General features: G+C 42.7%; 1 protein-coding gene across 1 annotated transcript; it reads right to left on the minus strand.

The window, feature by feature from the left end:
- Positions 1-98: 98 nt before the first annotated feature.
- On the minus strand, positions 99-18132 carry LOC306747842 (carboxy-terminal domain RNA polymerase II polypeptide A small phosphatase 1-like; the record flags this gene model as incomplete). Its single annotated transcript, XM_079230942.1, has 7 exons — positions 99-325; positions 496-681; positions 1289-1381; positions 2886-2942; positions 6578-6679; positions 10795-10943; positions 18060-18132. The coding sequence occupies 7 exons, from the start codon at positions 18130-18132 to the stop codon at positions 197-199; spliced, it is 789 nt and encodes a 262-aa protein (XP_079087068.1). The 3' UTR covers positions 99-196.
- Between the last annotated feature and the right edge of the window lie 577 nt (positions 18133-18709).

The raw sequence follows: 18709 nt of genomic DNA on the forward strand, positions 1-18709 counted from the left end.
ATATATATATATATATATATATATATATAATTATCAATATACTGCAAGAATACCAGATTAAATAAGGCTTTTTTTTTTTTTTTTTGCAGTGTGGTCCTTGTAGATGGAAGCAGCGTGGAGCCTGTGGCCCACCAGCCTCCGTGGCCCCGTGACGGCAGCTGCTGGTGATTGTTTTCAACCTAGTGTCCTGCCTCTGTTAACTTGAAGTCCTCTGCTGCTGCAGAGCTTCATAGACGTCGTCCGCTTTGCTTAGTCTCTCAAAGAAGGGGATGAGATCGAGGAGCTCCGTGTCTGACATGTCGTCAAACCAGGACGTGACCGGAACCTGGAGGGTTTGAAGAAGCATGACATGGTGGAGTCAGAAGACCGTTTCAATACGGTACTTAGTAGTTATTTAGTACTACTTAGTAGTATTCAATTGTTGCTTTGATAGTGTCAATTTGAGCCAATAATATGAATGCATGCTGTGCAGAAAAAGAAACATAAAGGACATACTGCGTTGTCGGGATGGAAGACGTAGGAAGCTGGGGAGTTATCAATGATGATGACCTTGTTGAGGTCCCTTCCTAAACGGCTCAAGTCTTTAACGTAGTTCCCTTTGTGGAAGACGCAGGACTCCCGGAACAGACGGCTCTGGAAAGCCCCCCATTTGTCCAACAGGTCCGTCACAGGATCGGCGTACTACGGTAGCAGGAAGAAAACCGGGGGGGCGGGTTCAGACGGTGCCGAGCGATGTCGGCAATTGTGTATTTGAAATGTACTTTATGAGACTAAAGTGAGTAAAGAACGTGACTGAGAGAAGTACCACCCGAGATCAACATATCCAAACCAGGCAATTATTTTTGCAGTTTCCCATTTACACCAATAAGCCGCATTATTAATTATTTCCCTATTTACACCAGCAGACACCGGAGCAATACATTTAGCCTCGTGACAACATTTAAATCGTGGACATTTTTCAAAAACATGAAAGGCGGCGGCTGTACGTCCTGTAGACAGCGATGGCAACTACAGTCGTAATGAATCAAGCGTGAACGAGTCCCTGAGCCATAACCGACCACAAATGCCTCCCGGAGTCAAGTTGAAGCGAAACTCAGTTTGAAGTAAATGTGAGAGGTTGAAATGTCCGTGCGATCGTCTGACAGGTGTCGTAAATTCATCGTCATGTGCGAGGTGTGCATGTGGAAGGTCACGCACACACACTTCAAACGCAGATATGACGCTGGGCTTCCAGTAATTCCGCGACACTTTACAATGAGTCCGTGAGTCACATTTGTGAAGCGCTCACCTTGGATAAGCTTGCGGTGAACAGGACACACTCGAACAACTCTCCCATCCTCCTGAGGAACTCGTCGACGTGAGGTCTCTTTAACACGTACACCTGGGGGGAGATGGGGAAGGCGGAGGTGGGAGGAGGAAATCAACGGCTGCTGCTCCACATGCTTTTACCTTTTTAAGGAAACGTATTAAGAATAAAAGTAGCACAAACTACCCATGCGGAAAGGAAATGGTCGTCTGACCTGTGTGTCCAGATATTCTGGAGACACAGGTTTATCAAACAGGAGGGGTTGAAACACGATGAGAGTCTCTCTGCCGCTTGGACTCTCAGGCGTATACTTTTTGTCATATCTCACACTTTTTTCATGACTTTGTCAATCAATTTGTTCCTCGTGACTTCATATCATCGTTTTCTCTTTCTGTGTTCATGAGTGTTTTAAAAAAATAAATAATAATAATTGTAATACCAGTTCATTGGGGTACCGAGGGGCCCCAGTCAAACACACCCAATGGCAGCTTTCATAGATACAATAGAATATATTGATCAAATGTTTACCATGGATCCTAAATTAAAGTATGACACACTATCAGGGGGGAGGGGCTCTCCGTCAACGAGATGGACTCACGTGTGTCTGTCTGTTTGTGTTCTACACAATATGCACATTAACTGTGACTTTCCTAAAATAATAATGGTCATTAATTACATAACCAATAATATTGTTTTGAGAAGATATAAAGGTAACATTTGGCAATTGTGGTTGTGTCGTACAGTAATATATTCTTGGGACCGGTAGTCCTTACATGTTAATTACAGTAGGTTGGTAGGATGAGGGTTAGAATGATATATTTATAGTTATTCTTGGTGTGGAGGGCTATATGCTGATATTTGTGTCAACAAAAAACGCAAAACATAAAGCTGTAATATCTAATCCAAGAACAGGTCATGAAACCTCCCGACAGCTCTCTAAAACGTCTTCTGCTAAGATGCTGGCGGCCATGTTTCTGAACCAAGTCACCCCGAATAGGCTTTTCCCCACTTTAACAAGCCTATCCTGGATTACTTGAAACAGACCCAGGCCCTTCGGACAAACAAAGCTCTTCTGTCTTCCGGGAGGCCCAACACAACATTGAACGCCTGCTTGGGAATAGTCACCGCCGTTCCCCGGCACCAACGAGCAGGACATAACATGCGCCGCAGTACGAGATTGATGGCCAGTGATTTCTGAGAAGCCTGCCAGGGCTTCCTCATTTCGTCAGGCCACGTAAATAGCCACCTGCTGCTTGGAGCCATCAACAGGGCGGGCTACAGCACTGGCAGGACCATGGCGGGTTTCTGAATTTTTAAATCGCTCGTAAGAGTTCGTAAGTCATCCTGCCGTTCAGGTCAGATGAAGTCGAGCACAATTGTATTTGGTCATGGTGTGATATGCAGTGCAACAATGGTCCGTGCACTTAAACGGTGCTTTGCGGTCACAAAGTTTGACGCAAAATCTTTGGGGTCTTTTTAGCAGGAAATCCATCGTCAAGCCTGTAGAAACTTCAATGGTGGCGGCTTCATGCGTTAACATTGTGGTGATGTGACTGACTTCAGCGGATCAAGTGCCTACCTGGTGAACTGTTCCATCAATTTCCACTGGAATGATAAAATCAGCATTGTTCACTGGCTGTTGAAAACAAAAAGCAGCGTTGTTAAAAAACACACAAAAGGAATATTTATCGTTTCATCTCCAAAAAGGAAATCAATTATTTTGTATTTCCTGCATAGAGATGTGAGTGATGGCGACACATCTGAAAGGACGTGTCGAACAGACGCGAAGACGCCACCTCAGCGTCTTTCAAATCACACAATACGGTAAATAATATGCATCTTGTCACTTTCAGCATTGAAATACGGGTGCAACAGAAAGTAATAAGGGTCATAAAATATCCGGTTTATTTAGGCAGTTCTCACATCTGAAATATGCTTCTCGAATGTTGGTATCACCTCAAGCATGTTCTGTATAAGGATTTATGCCATGGCCTAAATGATCCTATGAGGTAATGCAAGTTGGACAGGACAAATATAACATCATAAAGAATGCATTTAGAATGGATGCACAGCATTTTTCCCAAATGTTGCATGCTGGTGTATGTTCTGTCCTGCACTCGCTGCTTTAAATGTTTTGCATTTTAATGATTAATAAAGTAAATTATTAGTTAATCAGTTTATCTTGTTCTTTGGTTTTTGTCAGACAGGAATGTGTAGCTATCTTTACCTTGCAGGCAGGTTGCTGCCTGAGTTCTGCATCTTTTCCCAGTGAGCTGGTAGCGTATAGAGAGAGTAACGTGTGCTTGAGCTCAGCAACCGCTCTCTTTGGCCGTTCTTTTTTAATATAAATCAACTCACGTCCCCACTCATTTCAGGGGAAAAATGTTTTATTACATCCAACTACTCTAAACCATACTTTACGTGATATATATCTGCCATCTTAACCTAAATATTTTAAAGGCTACCACAAATATACTTAAAAAAATTCCGTTATTTCAGTCTAATTGCATGTGTTCTATACCCGTCAATGATTTGTGTCATTAAAAAAGGCCCTGCAGTGTATGTTTAGGATTTATTTGGTGGCTATATTTCTGTATGGTAGTTGCAATATGTAGAGTATAAATGGAACATCTGGTGGCACAGGGTTGGATTGGTAATGCAACCGGCTTTGCATGATTTCTTATAGAAATTAAGCATTTACTGCCCAACTAATCTTAATATGGAAGGAGTCAACTGGATCACCTTTTTTGACCCGCTACATGCAGGATTTAAATAAGTCTGGATGACTTATTGGTAATATTAACACTTAACTACGATGCATTTCTCCTTTCATCCAGTTTTCTATTTATAATAAAATGAAATATTTTATATTCTAAATCGTATTGTGTTTTTTCTAAATGAGTCACACAGCCCACTGGCTTTCCTCTGCCTTTAAATTACAACCAACTCCAAAACTGTGTTACCGAACACTATTTTTAGCATGTGTGTCAGAGCAATAATGACTTTTATTATCCACCTTGTGTTAGACATGGAGTTCACAGAGTCTGACCCTGTTTACACATAGCCAGTGGCAATATCTAGTGACAGCCTTTAGGGACGCTCTGTGACCTGAGAAGGACGAAACACCACATGGCATTCATTACACAATTTGTCATGACACAGGAGCCTTGACTTCTGGCATTGACTACTTTGTTCACTGAACGCTACCTTAAAAGGTATCAAACTGATCAGAAGGAAGACAGTTAATCGTAAAACTCAATGTTATTTTAAAGCATCTTCACTCGCAGTATATTAACAATGATTAATTGACATCGTCATATATACACACACGGTACAACATTTATATGAAAATAATTCATGTTAGTATTACATTTTGTGTCTTATTTCCAGTATTCGGAACAAATGGCACATTACAGTTAACAGCTCAACACGTCTTTTTCCTTTACAATTTACTTTCCATTCTTGAAAATCTGAGTTTAATTACTTTCCTTTACATCTCACTTGGATGGTGCGGGTGGCCTCTGCATCGTGAAACCAGAGCACCCATAAAATAAACGGTTAATGTTTAGGAGGCACATGAGCTCCCTTCGTTACGATACAAATAAGTCATGTGCCTCCTAAAAATATGCAACATGATGTAGTGCAAATCCTGTAGCTATTTTCTGCCTTGGCAAGTAGATTGTTTGCTTTGACAGTCAACATGGAAGCCCATCAGCAGATACTCAATGAGAGGCTGCTCACTATTTTTGAATACGTGATGACCTTTAAGTAATTAAAAGGCCAAAAGTATTTTTAAAAAACGGTTATCGGAGCTATTAAGTAGAAAAAGACTTAAGTGGGAAGGAAGTGAGTAATTATTTAAGATTTCAATAGAGTTCAATAGATTTTAAAGTAACTGCATCTTCTCTAAATGAGCAAAAAAAGTTGGTTTTGATGTGATTACCAACGGTTTTCAAGGGGATTGCATGGTGGATTATTTCTTGTTCGATGGGGACTAACTTCCTGGAGTCTCCGCTGGTTAGCAGGTGATCACAAAACTCCAGGAAGTCAAAGAAATACACAACATGTGCTGTTTTTTCTGCCAATTTGAAATGGAGTCGAAACCAATGCCCAACTGGCTCAAACCAGCTCTGTGATAATAAACACTGCATGTAGTAATACGCTTTTACTATTTAAAAAGGTCATTATCTGCGTGTATGACAAGGAATCCCAATTTTCCTTGGAGAAAAATATTTCAAATCTATTAACATGTTAATATACCTTGGAAGTAGTATTGCACCGGTTTTTCACCAGTTCACTTTAACTTTACAAGAAACAAAAGTGTATACACAATTTATATGGTGCTATAACCACATATATAGTCTACACATAATGGCATTACGAAAATTATGATCCTTTTTTAAGTGCAGAGCAGTCATTACCAAAGCTTGGTTAAGGATCCACAGGAGATTTGATTAGGTTTGCCAAAGAAATGTGCAGAATTTCTTCCATATTCTTGGATTTGTGGTACAACTTTGAGCAACATGAAGGATCCTGAATGTTTGTATTGTTCTACTTCTAATATGAAAGTCTAGACTACATTCATTTTGTTTGACCAATTAGAGGAAATAAAAAGAATGAGAACAGTTAACTCTGCCTAAATAGATGTATGAAATATTTAACATGTGTATACGTTTTCAATAACGCAGTCATAAAACAAAGTTGTGATTTATCAAACAAATATCTCTTCAAATTGGCTGGTTTATTTATGATATTATATGGCGATATAGGAGAACGTGGCAGTAAAAAATGGTCAGGAACGCCCATTCATGCAAAACTTGCTCTTCTCACAATTTATAGCTAAGGCCGATTGTGAATTATGTCGCTATGGTTTGTCATCTTTAAAAAGCGGCCCCCAGGAAAAAAAAGCTTGTGGAACACTGCTGTAGAACAAACAGTACACCAGTGTTGTAATAAAAAAAAAACTTAACCGGGACAAAGTCATGACCAAGACCAGAATGCATAGAGACCAAGACCTTGAGGGGTTGAGACCAAGGCAAAGGCAGAGCTGAGACTAGTCCCACACTGCAGAACACACCTACAATGTGGAACATGCAAACCAATGATCTGAAAGATCCACAGTCCCATTAAAAACACCCACAGAAAACTGTGGGGATATTAATAAATGGGTTGCCCTGCTTTAAATGCAAGAATGCAGATCAAGACCCATCTTGAGGACTACAACACTGCAGTATACACGTGAGGGAGAGGAGGTCACACAGGCCAACTTACCTTAAATGAACTATGCACTAGTGTTTCATCCAAATCAATGACCACACAGATCTTCCCTGCATCACTCAATTTCAGCCGTGGGAGCAGCGGTTTTGCTGGTACCTAAAGACAAAAAGAGCGTAAAGATCGAACCCCAATTAAAAGTGTCTTTAAGCTTTCAAGCCCACAATATGAGCAGCAGCTACAACTTACAAGTAATTACTTTAAAACACAAGAAATTACCATCTCAATTTGTTGAGAAGGACTTACAGCTCATTGTGTTTCTTGTCACTTAAGAGACTGAATTGTGTTGTGGGGTTCGTGTGAGGGGCTGCAGGGAACTCTGGATGCTACAGCTGCTGCCACACTGATGGAGCTTGTAAATATCACCATACCGTGGCTCGTCCTTCAACGAGTGGTCAGAGATCGGTGTTTGTTATTGTGATTCGGATGCTAAAAACAAGCTGGCGGGACCGAACAGGCTGCCTGTAACACTGATGCCGGTGTTCGTCTGTGCAGAGTGAGCGGCCACGTGAGAATAATGGTATTTGACAAAAGCTGCCAAGCCGAGATCTCCTGTAACGTAGTCACTGCCACAATTGGACGTACAATTGGCCGTACAGTCTTAATGAATTAAAAATAGACCGACAGTACCGACAACAGATTCTGGGATCATTTAAAAAGATGCTTCCACAGATCTGAGAACCAACATTTTATCTACTCCAATAATTCACATATAAAAAAGGTGCAAAGACTTTTATATACCTCCTCAATTGGTGGAACGCAGTACTCGCATTCGCAAGGCTCAGAGGATTCATCGTCACTCGGCTCCTCTTCTGAATCCGTGCCTTCTTCGGAGGCCTCGTTTCCCTCGGCCCTTCTGACCAACGTTGGCGCGTCCTTTTCCTTATTTTGTGTAAGCTGCGAGACAACACTGTGAATAATATCTGAAGTAGGATCTATTCCTCTTGACGTTTCACTGAATCCACTGTCATCGTCTGAGTCGGGAGCTTGTTCTTCGGTTGCTTTTTCCACAAAGGAGCAGTTGGCCAAATGATCACTCAGTTCGATAACTTCAGCAAGTGCTTTGCACTCTTCTGGGCCGACCCCATGGGCTCGCAACTCAGTCTCTTTCATGGATGAAAGAGCATCTTCTCTTTCATTCCTTGATGCGTCGCCGTGGAATACCTGATCGGATAATCTTCCTTCCGTAATAAATCCATTCAGGGCTTGTTTAACAGATGACTGAATGCTTTTTATCTGATATGCATAGTATTCCTCAACACCCGGCTCACACGTCTCTCCCTTTTCCTCATGATCTACAAGTGACCAATATGGCTCCAGTTCGGAACATGCATTAAATGCTTTGTCTTCAGGCTCAATGACAGGTAAATTACCAATGGTAGACGTATTGCCCCCAAGAGATTCGTAATTCTGAGCGGCCAAGGCTTCATCTTCAAAAGCATCACCTTCAATAGAGATGTCCTCTGCACATGGCACACTCATACTTTCCGGGCAGACCTCAGCTTCTTCTGCATTGTTGATTTCAGACCCATCATATTCATATTCTTCAACTTCTTCATATTCATATTCTTCAACTTCTTCATATTCTTCAACTTCTTCATATTCTTCAACTTCTTCACCTGCTAGACTTGATTCCGACTCTACAATCCAGTCTTCAGGTTGTTCCTCCGACTCACAAGACCCAAAAAAGGCATCACCTCTCTGACCCGCATCGTCCTCATAAGCATCAAAACATGCGTCTTCTTGAGCATCAAAACATGCATCGGTTTCCTCCACATCAATTTCCTCATTGATTTCTTCAAATTCGTATGCAAGTGTCTGTGCCTCGGATTGAACCTCTTCCAGGTGCAGGCGGTCATGGATATCTCCCCCGTCGAAGCAGGAGATGTAGTGTTGCTTTTGTGCAAACGCGTGTCCGTAATAGTCCCCACTGTCGAATAGATCAAAATAATCCTCGACAACCGTATCAACGGTGGGCGTGTCACCCTCATCACGTCCGTCGATTTGGCTTTGTTGGATTTCTTCGTCATCTTCGAAAGACTCCCACTGCGTCTGCTCATCACTTGAGTCCTCCTGAGCTACTTTCTCGGACTCCCCAGATGAATCAGAGCAGTGATCTGATGGAATGCTGCAATCAGGACAAGTCTTAAAGGATTTGGTTTCGACAGAAGAGCACTCTGAGGAACCGTCTTCTTCGGTCCCAAACTCAGAAGTAGCACATTCTTCATCATACTCTTGGCTTGCGTCAGAGTAACCCGTTCCACAGTCATCAGTGGACGTGTTCAACGCAGTGGCTTGCGTTGCGTTTTCCTCAGTGACCTGGTGCGTCTCACAGCATTCACTTGCCAAGGGAACATCTTCACAGTCATCAAAATAAACACAAACGGGTTTGTCGAAATGTGAGGAATTCACCTCCTCTGATAATACGTAGGACTCGTCATCAATGGGCTCGGTATCATTTTGCTCATCCTCTCCTTCAGGTGGACAGCTCTCCTCACAGTCTTCGTTGGTGCATTCATCGTACTCACAAAGTTCTGTGCCACAGTCCAATAAGTCCACCGAGTCGGAGATGTTTGGTGTGAAACCGGTACTTTCACATTGCTCAGAGTCCTCTGTCGATGTGTCTTGCTCAGAGTCGGAGCACTCGTACCGCTGATCAGAGGGTTCGTATTGTTGCTGTAACCCGAGATGGTCGGGGCACTCAGGTATGAAATCAGACATTTCACACTGCCCAAAACCGTCACAGTTTACTGCCACTAAAGCTGGCTCAAAGTCAAAAGACTCAATCTGTTGATTAGAGGGCTTACATTGCTGAAATAACCGGAGGTGTCCTGCACAGTGTTCGCAGCAACAACTACATTTGGAATTTAAGCTATGATCAGCGGAGTGCTCAGAAGACTTGCAAGGTTTAAAGCACACACATTGGTGCGCACATTCGTCAAATGCTTGGCTTAACCCCGAAGTCTCACACTCAGCGAGGATTTGGTCGGATTCAAAAAATCCGTCGCTTTCTGGATATTGCTCAAAGCTCTCACAGTGTCCATTGCAATACGTGTAGGATTCAGTCTCATCTCGACTCATGTCGCAAATATCCAGACAAAGAATAGAAGGGTCCATTCCTCTGCTGACACCAGTGTGCTCCGTATATTCCACAAGCACTTGCATGCCAAGTTCAGCACTTCCCTTTGAAGGGCCACTTAAAGCTTCTGTTAAACTGGGAACCTGGCATTGTTCAGCAAGCATGGCCTCAGTAGCTGGCCTCCCTTCCACGGAGACTTTGCTCTGCTCTGAGTTTTCCAAATACATCAGGAAATGATTCCTCAGTCTGGATTCTGTTTGTTCAAAGTTTTTACTCCATGCATTGGATCCGGATCATGCAGAGTACAAGTGCAAATGACTGGCAGGTAACTGGTGGGCCCATTCAGAGTGGATATTCACACAGCTGGTGGGGGGAGTCACTGAGCCCAAAGCCCCCAGGGAGAGTAACAGCAACAGGAGCAGCAAGCATGTTGATATGACAGTTTGTCACAACCAAAACTGAGCATAGCACCCGGCCCGGCCCCCTTTGCTAGAGACCAAGCAATTTATTTTGGGTACTTGGAAAGACGTGACAAATAACTTCTGGAATATCAAATCTCTATAAAGAGGCTGAACTAAGGCATAAATCTGAAGCCGACACCTGAGAACGTCTTGACCACTTGATCTGCAGACCATAACTGCCAAAAGCCCTGCTGTTTTCTAAGAATATGCTCAGTGAAACCACAGGGGGCATTGTCAATTGTCCAAAAATGTAAAGGTAATGTGATCGTGCTCAATCATTCAGTCCTTCCATACTAAATAAAGGTTAAAAGACGAAGACCAAATGCTCTGAAGCATCCTAATGATGAATGTAGTGTGCATTGCTCGTAGCACATCTCCAGTAGCGTTTTCTTTTTTGCAAGTGGTGATCTTCCAGTCAGACCTCTGTAATATTGACACCATTCATGATATGCCCAGTCTTCTTGATAGATGTGTGAAACATGGCTATACTTTTCAACACTGCCCGTACTACACCACCCCAGGAGATGCGCTCTTGTAAACATGAAAAGCTTGAAGCCAAAAAAACCTGTTTGACGCATCACGCGGCTGCCAGTCACGCTGACCGCATGCTGCTCAGAGAGGATAAGGGTGAGGGGAAAGTTGATCTCACAGGGAACATTGAGAGGTGGACTTACTTTTGACAGACTTCCATTTTCCTCAACCAAGAGGGGGGTATTGTTTTTTAGTGGAGGTGGCTCCGATTCCTTGCTACAAAGACAGCAGAAGAGACTGTAGAGGAAGCCTCTGCTGCGAGGCTTCTTTGACGGGGAAACGCCGTTGGCACCTGGAACAGAGAAGAAACATAAGGCGCGATGATCTCACCGTACCCACATGACTGAGAGGCCCCACTGAGGTGGTTAGGGTTATTCTTCAGTGTGTACCATCAGCTACAGCAGTGGAATTAGTCAAACTACTCATCAACACGCTCCATGGACTGTATTGAGCTTTATTTGTTTTATTCCAGTTTTATTTTGTCAGTGACTCAGAAATAGTATCCGCAGTGTCAGTCACATCTGGCCAGGACTCACACCGTCAGTACCGGCAATGCTGATGTAGTAAAACTGATCTGTGCATCACTCTGGCCGGTCTGTCAGCGGGACCTCCTTACTGTGCTCTCTCTCATGTTGTGTACTGCTTGACTATGGTAATTTTAGTGGAGCAGCAAAAGGTTAAATGACATTGCATAACAAAGTGTAGGAGCACATGTCGGACCTAAAATAGCCAGGTAAAGACATCCTGGACACATTTGACTTCCAGTGTATATTTTGTTGTTCAAATACCAAGAATTTGCTTGAATAGATTTCACAATGATTGATCATATTTAAAGCACAGGCAACCAGTTATTTACTGCATTGGTTGTTCAGTTTTTATGTTTGCTGTCACAGTGACAGTGATTCTAAAACTAATTTGGATGTTTTCACTGTCATCATACTGGCCAACAATTTTTGCTTGATTATACTGATGCCTTCCAGTAATAAATGTACTCTACGCTGCTACATGTGTTATAACAGGGCTCAGCAGGGGAGATACTCACTATTTAAACAACTGGTGCAGAATTAAAAACTACTGTGGAGCAAAATCAAACTACAAGCCGTCATTAAAGTTTCTCTATACAGTCTATCTACAGTACATCTATACTTTCGCGGCCTCGCTGTTTCGCAGATTTTTTTTAGTGTAATTTTGCTCTTTTTTTTATAGTGTTTTAGACAGTCTGAACGCGCATTTTGTTCGGCGCCCTGATTGGCTAAGGGAGAACCGCACATGTGTTCTGCGTCCTGATTACCTAAGGGACTAGCTAAGGGATTGATTGACAATGGTGTACTGTACACCATTGTCAATCAATGTCCTCCGTGCAGTGTCTCCTGTACAGTACAGAATGCGTTCAGCTAGCCAGATTTACATAAATGTTCAATCGCAGGAAAAAGACGTACAGCGGAGCGGCGCCAGGACAAAGAGGCACCGTCAGAGGAACTGTGAAATACGCGTGAGTTACTGGTAATCATTTCTTATGTGTCAAACCTCGTAGATTGATCATTAAAATTAAATTTGTTAAAAATGTTTGGGCTTGAAAACAGGTTTTGATCTTTGGTTTCATTCACTAATATTGTACTTATTTTTTTAAATCTGCGAAACTTTGAACTTTGAGAGTGTTTAAATAAGAGAGAAATGTGAGAAAATGTTAATGCCTGTCTGAGAAAAGTGTATACAAGTGTGTGGTTAGGGGTTTTACGGCCTTAAAAAATGTATAATAATTGTAAAAAACATAGCTTATTACTTCACGGATTTCGTCTATTACGGGTTATTTTTAGAACGTATAAACGAGGGACCACTGTATTGGCAAAGATATATTTTTTTAAACTGATTTCTCAATTTTACAAATCGTATCTTATGAGGGGAACGCTGACAACATTAAGAAGTCCAATAGGTTATTTCCATGGACCGGAAAGTCAAATTAATATTTGTGAACATGAGCTGCTCTCAAGTCTCCAACTTGGGAATGTTATCAAGTATTAAGTCTGGAGCAGCTCCAAAGGCAATGAATGGGAGACTGAGAAGGATTTCCTTTTTTATCCACAAATGACTCTATTGTTCTGAAACAGAAAACCTGCGTTTAAACAGAACATTCCCCCTGGGTGCTTTCTGTGTCATCCATCACATCTTTCCCAATTCATTGTCTATGGAGCAGTTCCACACTTTATATTTGAGTTTGAGCACTCAGGTTTTGGAATTTGGGAGAAAGTTGTTTCATAGATATGTGTGTCTAATATCTGTCTGAGACAAACACGTTTCAAAAATATTAATGATTGTGCCAATGACCATTTGCATTTGACCTTAACATCACTCACAGTTATTGACACACGTGGCAGCAAAAATATCCCATCAACTGGTTTCAGACTTCAGATTGATAAGTACTTTTTTAGCTGAGCCTTGATGAGCAGTCGGAGCCGTCCGCTAAGCCATTAGCATGCTGCTCAGTAAAGACTAACTCTGTTGCCTCAGTGTGGGGTGTACCACAGACCTGTCAACTTGCTTTCGCTGCTAATATGTAATGATTGCAAAGTAGCACAGATGGGAGATGGTTATCTTTTTGAGCAGACGACCAATTGAGTGTTGCTGCTACGGTGATTGCCAGGATGGCACCTCCTCGAACTAGGGAATATTGGAAACTCTTAATTAAATTATTAAAAAATAAAGCATTGCAATTCTTCTCAAGTTGTTTTTGGATTTATAAAAAAACATTAAAATGTTCTAACGCCAGCTATTTCCATTACTATTATATAAATTATAACAATCGCATAATAGTAAGGGTAACAGGTGGCCAAAAACAAACACATAAGATATGTACAAATTTACTCAAGCTATTAAACAGTGATCAAAAAAGAAAAAGCCACAAATAAATATATAGTTATTAATTTATCTATACAGCCTTTATAACAACCTTTCTTTTCGGCACAGCTTAATCCCCAAACAAGTCTGACCTACTTTTAGGTGTTATTCACTACAGCTATGTTGACTTCTACATATGTTGACTTCTACATTCAGCTGGGGGCTGAGAGTGGGCACTAGAGAGCTTGTCAGAATTACCCGGGCATGCTTGTGGGGACATACCTCTCTCTCGGTCCCAGGACGAGAGGTCTGTGTGCAAACTCACGTCAAGGGACCTAGCAGGTGAGGCCTTGTAGTGTTAAAAAAACATCACGCTGCTCGGTGCATCACCTCTTCTGATATTACTGTCAGAGCAGCTGCTGACAGCAGTTAATGATGATATTTTCAGTGCAAATACAGTCGCAGTGCCGCCTACTCCCAGCGGGCCGTAAACAGCCACAAACAAAACCTTGTGGTGTCGCCGACAAACCCGCAGCAGGAAGCGGCTGAGCTGTGTGTTTGCTCCAGCGCATGCATAAACAATGAAGTACTAAACAGCTGAGACTTATGCTACATCGTGTTGCTTCCTAATTATCCAAAATAAAACGGGTCGCAAAGTTAAGAAAAACATTCAAATTGGTTTAATTTACATTTAGAGCACGTAATTAATGATAGACGATGCTCCGATAGAAACAAGTAAGAGGAACACAACCATTTAATATCTTTTCATGAAGAGAGATGGGAAATAAAGGGAAGCTAAATGGGAAATATTAGCAAGCGGTCCGAGAAATGCCAAGCTTCAATGGTGAAAGTTTAAATTGTTTAATCCTTATTTTATTTTTTATTGACAAGGGGAAGCTTCAACTTTTTTACTCACATCATCGGTTAAAAGTCGTATCCCAACCATCTGAGTAATGGTCGACTAGAAAACAAGGGTCAGCCGTTTGAACCACTAGCTCGGCCAACCTGACATCTACACCATTCTCTTTATCTTGAAATGTAATCCTCTCCTCAAGGCCTGTAGTTGCAATACATTTTATCAGTTCTTAATAGTTTCCCTATCAGCTTGAAGAATAACAAAAGCAAGCAGCTGTGCGGACATTGTACCAGTGTTGTACAGAGCTGGAGCTGAATGCACCTCTAAAACAACGACACTAAAGACTCTTTAGCGGCTCTGTAGGGCTGTACTGTGTCAAATGTCCGTACAAGCTATACATGCTAACGTCAGCATGCCAACATGCGCTCAATCCCAATGTTAGTACGCTGTCGGCTGAGGCTCAGGTGATTGAGTGGGTCCATTAATCGGATGACGGGTGTTTGATCCCCCTTAGCTTAGCATGTTAGCCCTAAACATAAAGGATCGTCATTAAATTTCAGATATTTGGTCAGAAACATTTTCCCCCCTGAAGATCATACAACAAAAGTTAAAAGGGATCACAAATGTTGTTACACTTCACCATAGGGGGGGTCAGGGAGGTCATGCGTTGAAAATTCTTCTGCCAATTCACCCAACAGTTGTTGAGATATTTTCAAGCCGGACGAAGGCGGTAGGCCGAAACGACAACATCGCCTTCCCTAGGGCCCCGCCACTAGCTAAAAATACAGTGGGAGCTTGACATGGGTGAACCCGTTTCCTCCGCACAATAGGATGCATCAAGTTAAAAAATACTAAACAAAGCTATGAAACTATGATATAATTTATACAGATATCTCACAGGAAACGTGACGCATATAGAAGACAATACTGTGTCATGCGGTTCATAGTTTTTCCCCCTGATCTGCAGGTGGGTCGTCACCGCGGCATGCTGGACATGGGGAAACCTTCCAACACTCGGCTGTTTTCATTAGCGGCACTTATTTGCCCGCCGTGTAGTCGGGCCCCTGTGTATAATTAGGAAGCAGATATGGGTAAGAAGAAGCGAACTGTACTGCAGCATTCTTCACACCTCTCTCTGCTCGAGGACGCTCAGACGCTCATAATGAGGTCATGGCGAATCCGAGGGGCAGGCAGCGACCCCCGCCCCGCATCAGCCTGTTTCAGCCCCTCAGTTGAAAGCGGGGCCCTTAACCCGGGTCCCTTTCGGAACTTGGTATGCGGCCTTCTATTCCCATCCAGACACAGAAAGAATGAGGCCTACCGCAGCCCGACTTCCCGCCACTTTGACACCGGATATTCTGTTACAATCTGACGAACTCGCTTCGCACCCCTGCAGAGCGGTATGGCAGGTTCGCGCTGGCCAAGCTGGGTCAGACGATCTCATGTTTTGGACATTTCTTTTTTTTGCATCTGAAAATCTTCGCATCATGTCCAACAACAACACACAAACTATTGCAGTAACTCCAGCAGAAGTTGCTGTGCTGACTTCAGCGAACAGGAAATGTGGCTTGATGGTGCAGAAAATGATCCCTGAAAATATTCTAAACGACACAGTAATAGCCATATAGTCGTGGATAATAAAAACTTGTATATTAAAATTGCGGAGGCTTCAGTGTCCCTGAAGCGAATGATAGGATACGGTGACGCATATTTGGCCACAGAGGCTTGTGAAACTACAGAAGGGCTGAAGACAGATCCCCCATTTTTCTTACGGCTCATGGCGCCATGTTTCGGACTCATGACCTCTTGGCCAGGGGAGGAAGTAATCCGAGAGCGTGCTGGAGTCGCCTGTACTCGTAGGCTGGGCAGTGCTGCCACCTAGTGACTGGAACTCACACATATGGGAGGCACAACTGCTGAAACACTGCACAGTGATGCACAAGACCTGGCTGGATTTACCCGCCTCCTCCCTCATGCTGCAGCCCATACATCACTGTGCGGTCGAGGAAAGGTCATTACGTTTATTCAGTCTCAACTTAGATCTTCTTTCGTTTCAAGCGCAAAGTGGAGTCATGGCGGTGGAGGATGGTTTGACATCCGGCCACAATTTCATAAAAATCTGACACCAATCACATCTGTTTATTGAAAAGATTTTGGCAGGTCTGGCAACACCTCAACCGGTGCACACCGTTAACTTGAGACAGGGCTATTTTGACTAGAAAATGAGAACTGCCATATAATGCACGTTCAAAAGTTTCACATTTACAATGCCTTGCATGATAGGCATTTACACAACATTTTGTGCTGAGAAAAACAGCCCTTCAAAGCCCCCTGGGGGGAATATTTATTGTGTTAAAGTCACACCTGAGGAAGAGACAAATACACCCACTGTCGACCAGGAAGTACGCATTCATTAGTTGCCATTTGTTTGGCGCTTTGCTCAAAGAAAGGCGTCCTTTACGCAACCGCCGAATCTGGACAAAGACATCTTTCAGCACTGTGCTTTTTTTTTTTTTTTGCAGAGCTCCTTTTTCTGGCCTTCTCAATGTCACACAGGTGATTTATGTGACTTTTCGGTGACCCTGTAGTTGTCATCAAATTCCTCCGTTTCAGCCTCTAATTTGCGGTTCTCTGATCTTTTTATTGAAGAGATTGATCTTTCAGGTTCGCAACATCTAATCCAAAGAATGGAACAGAAACAACATCTTAAAGTTATAGTGCTTTTTTTCTTTTCTTGTTGATAATAATTCTAAATTATTACCCTCCCAAGATGGGGGATCGATACCTCATGAAGCCAACCACTGCTCGCTTTGCTCTTTAGGTCAAGGGGTGTCATTTATGTTACGCAAACATGGGGTACAGGAACATTTCATGGGGATGAGATGAATGCTCCTCTTGATACTTAATCGGCTTCATTCTAGAACTAATTAATTTTGTGTGGGAACAATTCAAATTTCACATTCATGCATTGTCAATTTCACACAACAATATTTGTGCAACTTGCACACTGCATGGTTTCACGCTTGGTTCTCTTGACACAGTCAGGAAGCACCCGTTGGCCCAGGTCTACTGATAAGGACTACTCCATCTATGAGGGAGTGCCACACTGCTGAGTTATGGCCAGGCTTTTTAATCCAACAACAGTCATAATGCACGTGGCTTGGGGTGTGAGCCTATAAAATGTACATTTTAGTATTGTTATGTGTTCATAATGTCAAAAATAATACATATATCTTCTTGGGATTAGTTTGATGAGATAACCTGAAGCAGATCAACATGTCCAAAACAATAACAGTGAACTGTCAAAGTGACCCCGCCCCCTTTTGAAAGGACCTATTTATTTCGGATGTTTTACTCACACTTTGCATGCAACACACTAACACTCTGCCAGCTCCGTGACTTTATTTGCATTTGTATTAAAACCCCACAGACTCGCGTGTCTTTTCTGTGCGTTCAAAGCTCCTGAGCGGCTGCCACTGGCTTCGGCCTACCCAGAAGGCAACCTGTTTCCAACCCACTCAAAGTTCGCATAAACGTTTAAAAACAGTGCCGTTCAAGGACATTATACTTTATTTAAGACAGTGTCCGAGCTCGCTCACGTGGCGTTTGTGACACCGTGGCGTCCTAAAAAAAAAAAGAAAAGCCACCGCTGTCTCGTGCCTCGCTGACAGAGTCATGCGCAGCTGAAAAAGTTCTGCAAACTTTGGCCAAACTCACCGTCCGCGCGACAAGTCGCATTTTCCTCCTCGTCTCTGGTTACTTGCGTGATTATCGACGGCGAATGGTCCATTAGATCCGTCACTCAAAAGACAAGGACGTTATTGCAGTATTAAAAAAAGACTTGGAGGTGTTATGGCTTTAAAAAAAAAAAAAAAGGGAAAGAAAAGTATTTATATTTTGCCACTCCCTGTCTGCAAACGCGCATACTGAGCGTTCAACTTTAAGAAACGCTCCCGAACCGCGGGGACGAGCGTATAGGCACAAAACAAACGGAGCAGACCTCTCCAAGGCGCAACAAGTTAAACGCGTCTTTAAAAAAGAGTTATTTCTAAAAAGTTGTTACGTTGAATCATGTTCAATCGATCCGGCCGCGCGGACACGGAACCTGACGGTTTCAAGGAAGCCCGGTTCTTAAAGCCACAATGCAGCACGCGAGGCTCTCCGCACAGCATCGCCCCGCACGTGCTTTCTGGGCTAACTGCTCGTGTAATTAAGAGGAACATGTCGTGGGGATATTTCGATACATCATTCATTTTTATTTATTTTTTTTGCATTATTTTGAGTGTACATTTTGGCCGAATAGAAGTGCTTCAACGTGTGTTTAAAACCTCCACACTTGTCACGTCGACAGTGGAGAATATTTGTAT

The sequence above is a fragment of the Taurulus bubalis genome (assembly GCF_910589615.1).
Source record: "Taurulus bubalis genome assembly, chromosome: 15".
Lineage (NCBI taxonomy): Eukaryota > Metazoa > Chordata > Actinopteri > Perciformes > Cottidae > Taurulus > Taurulus bubalis.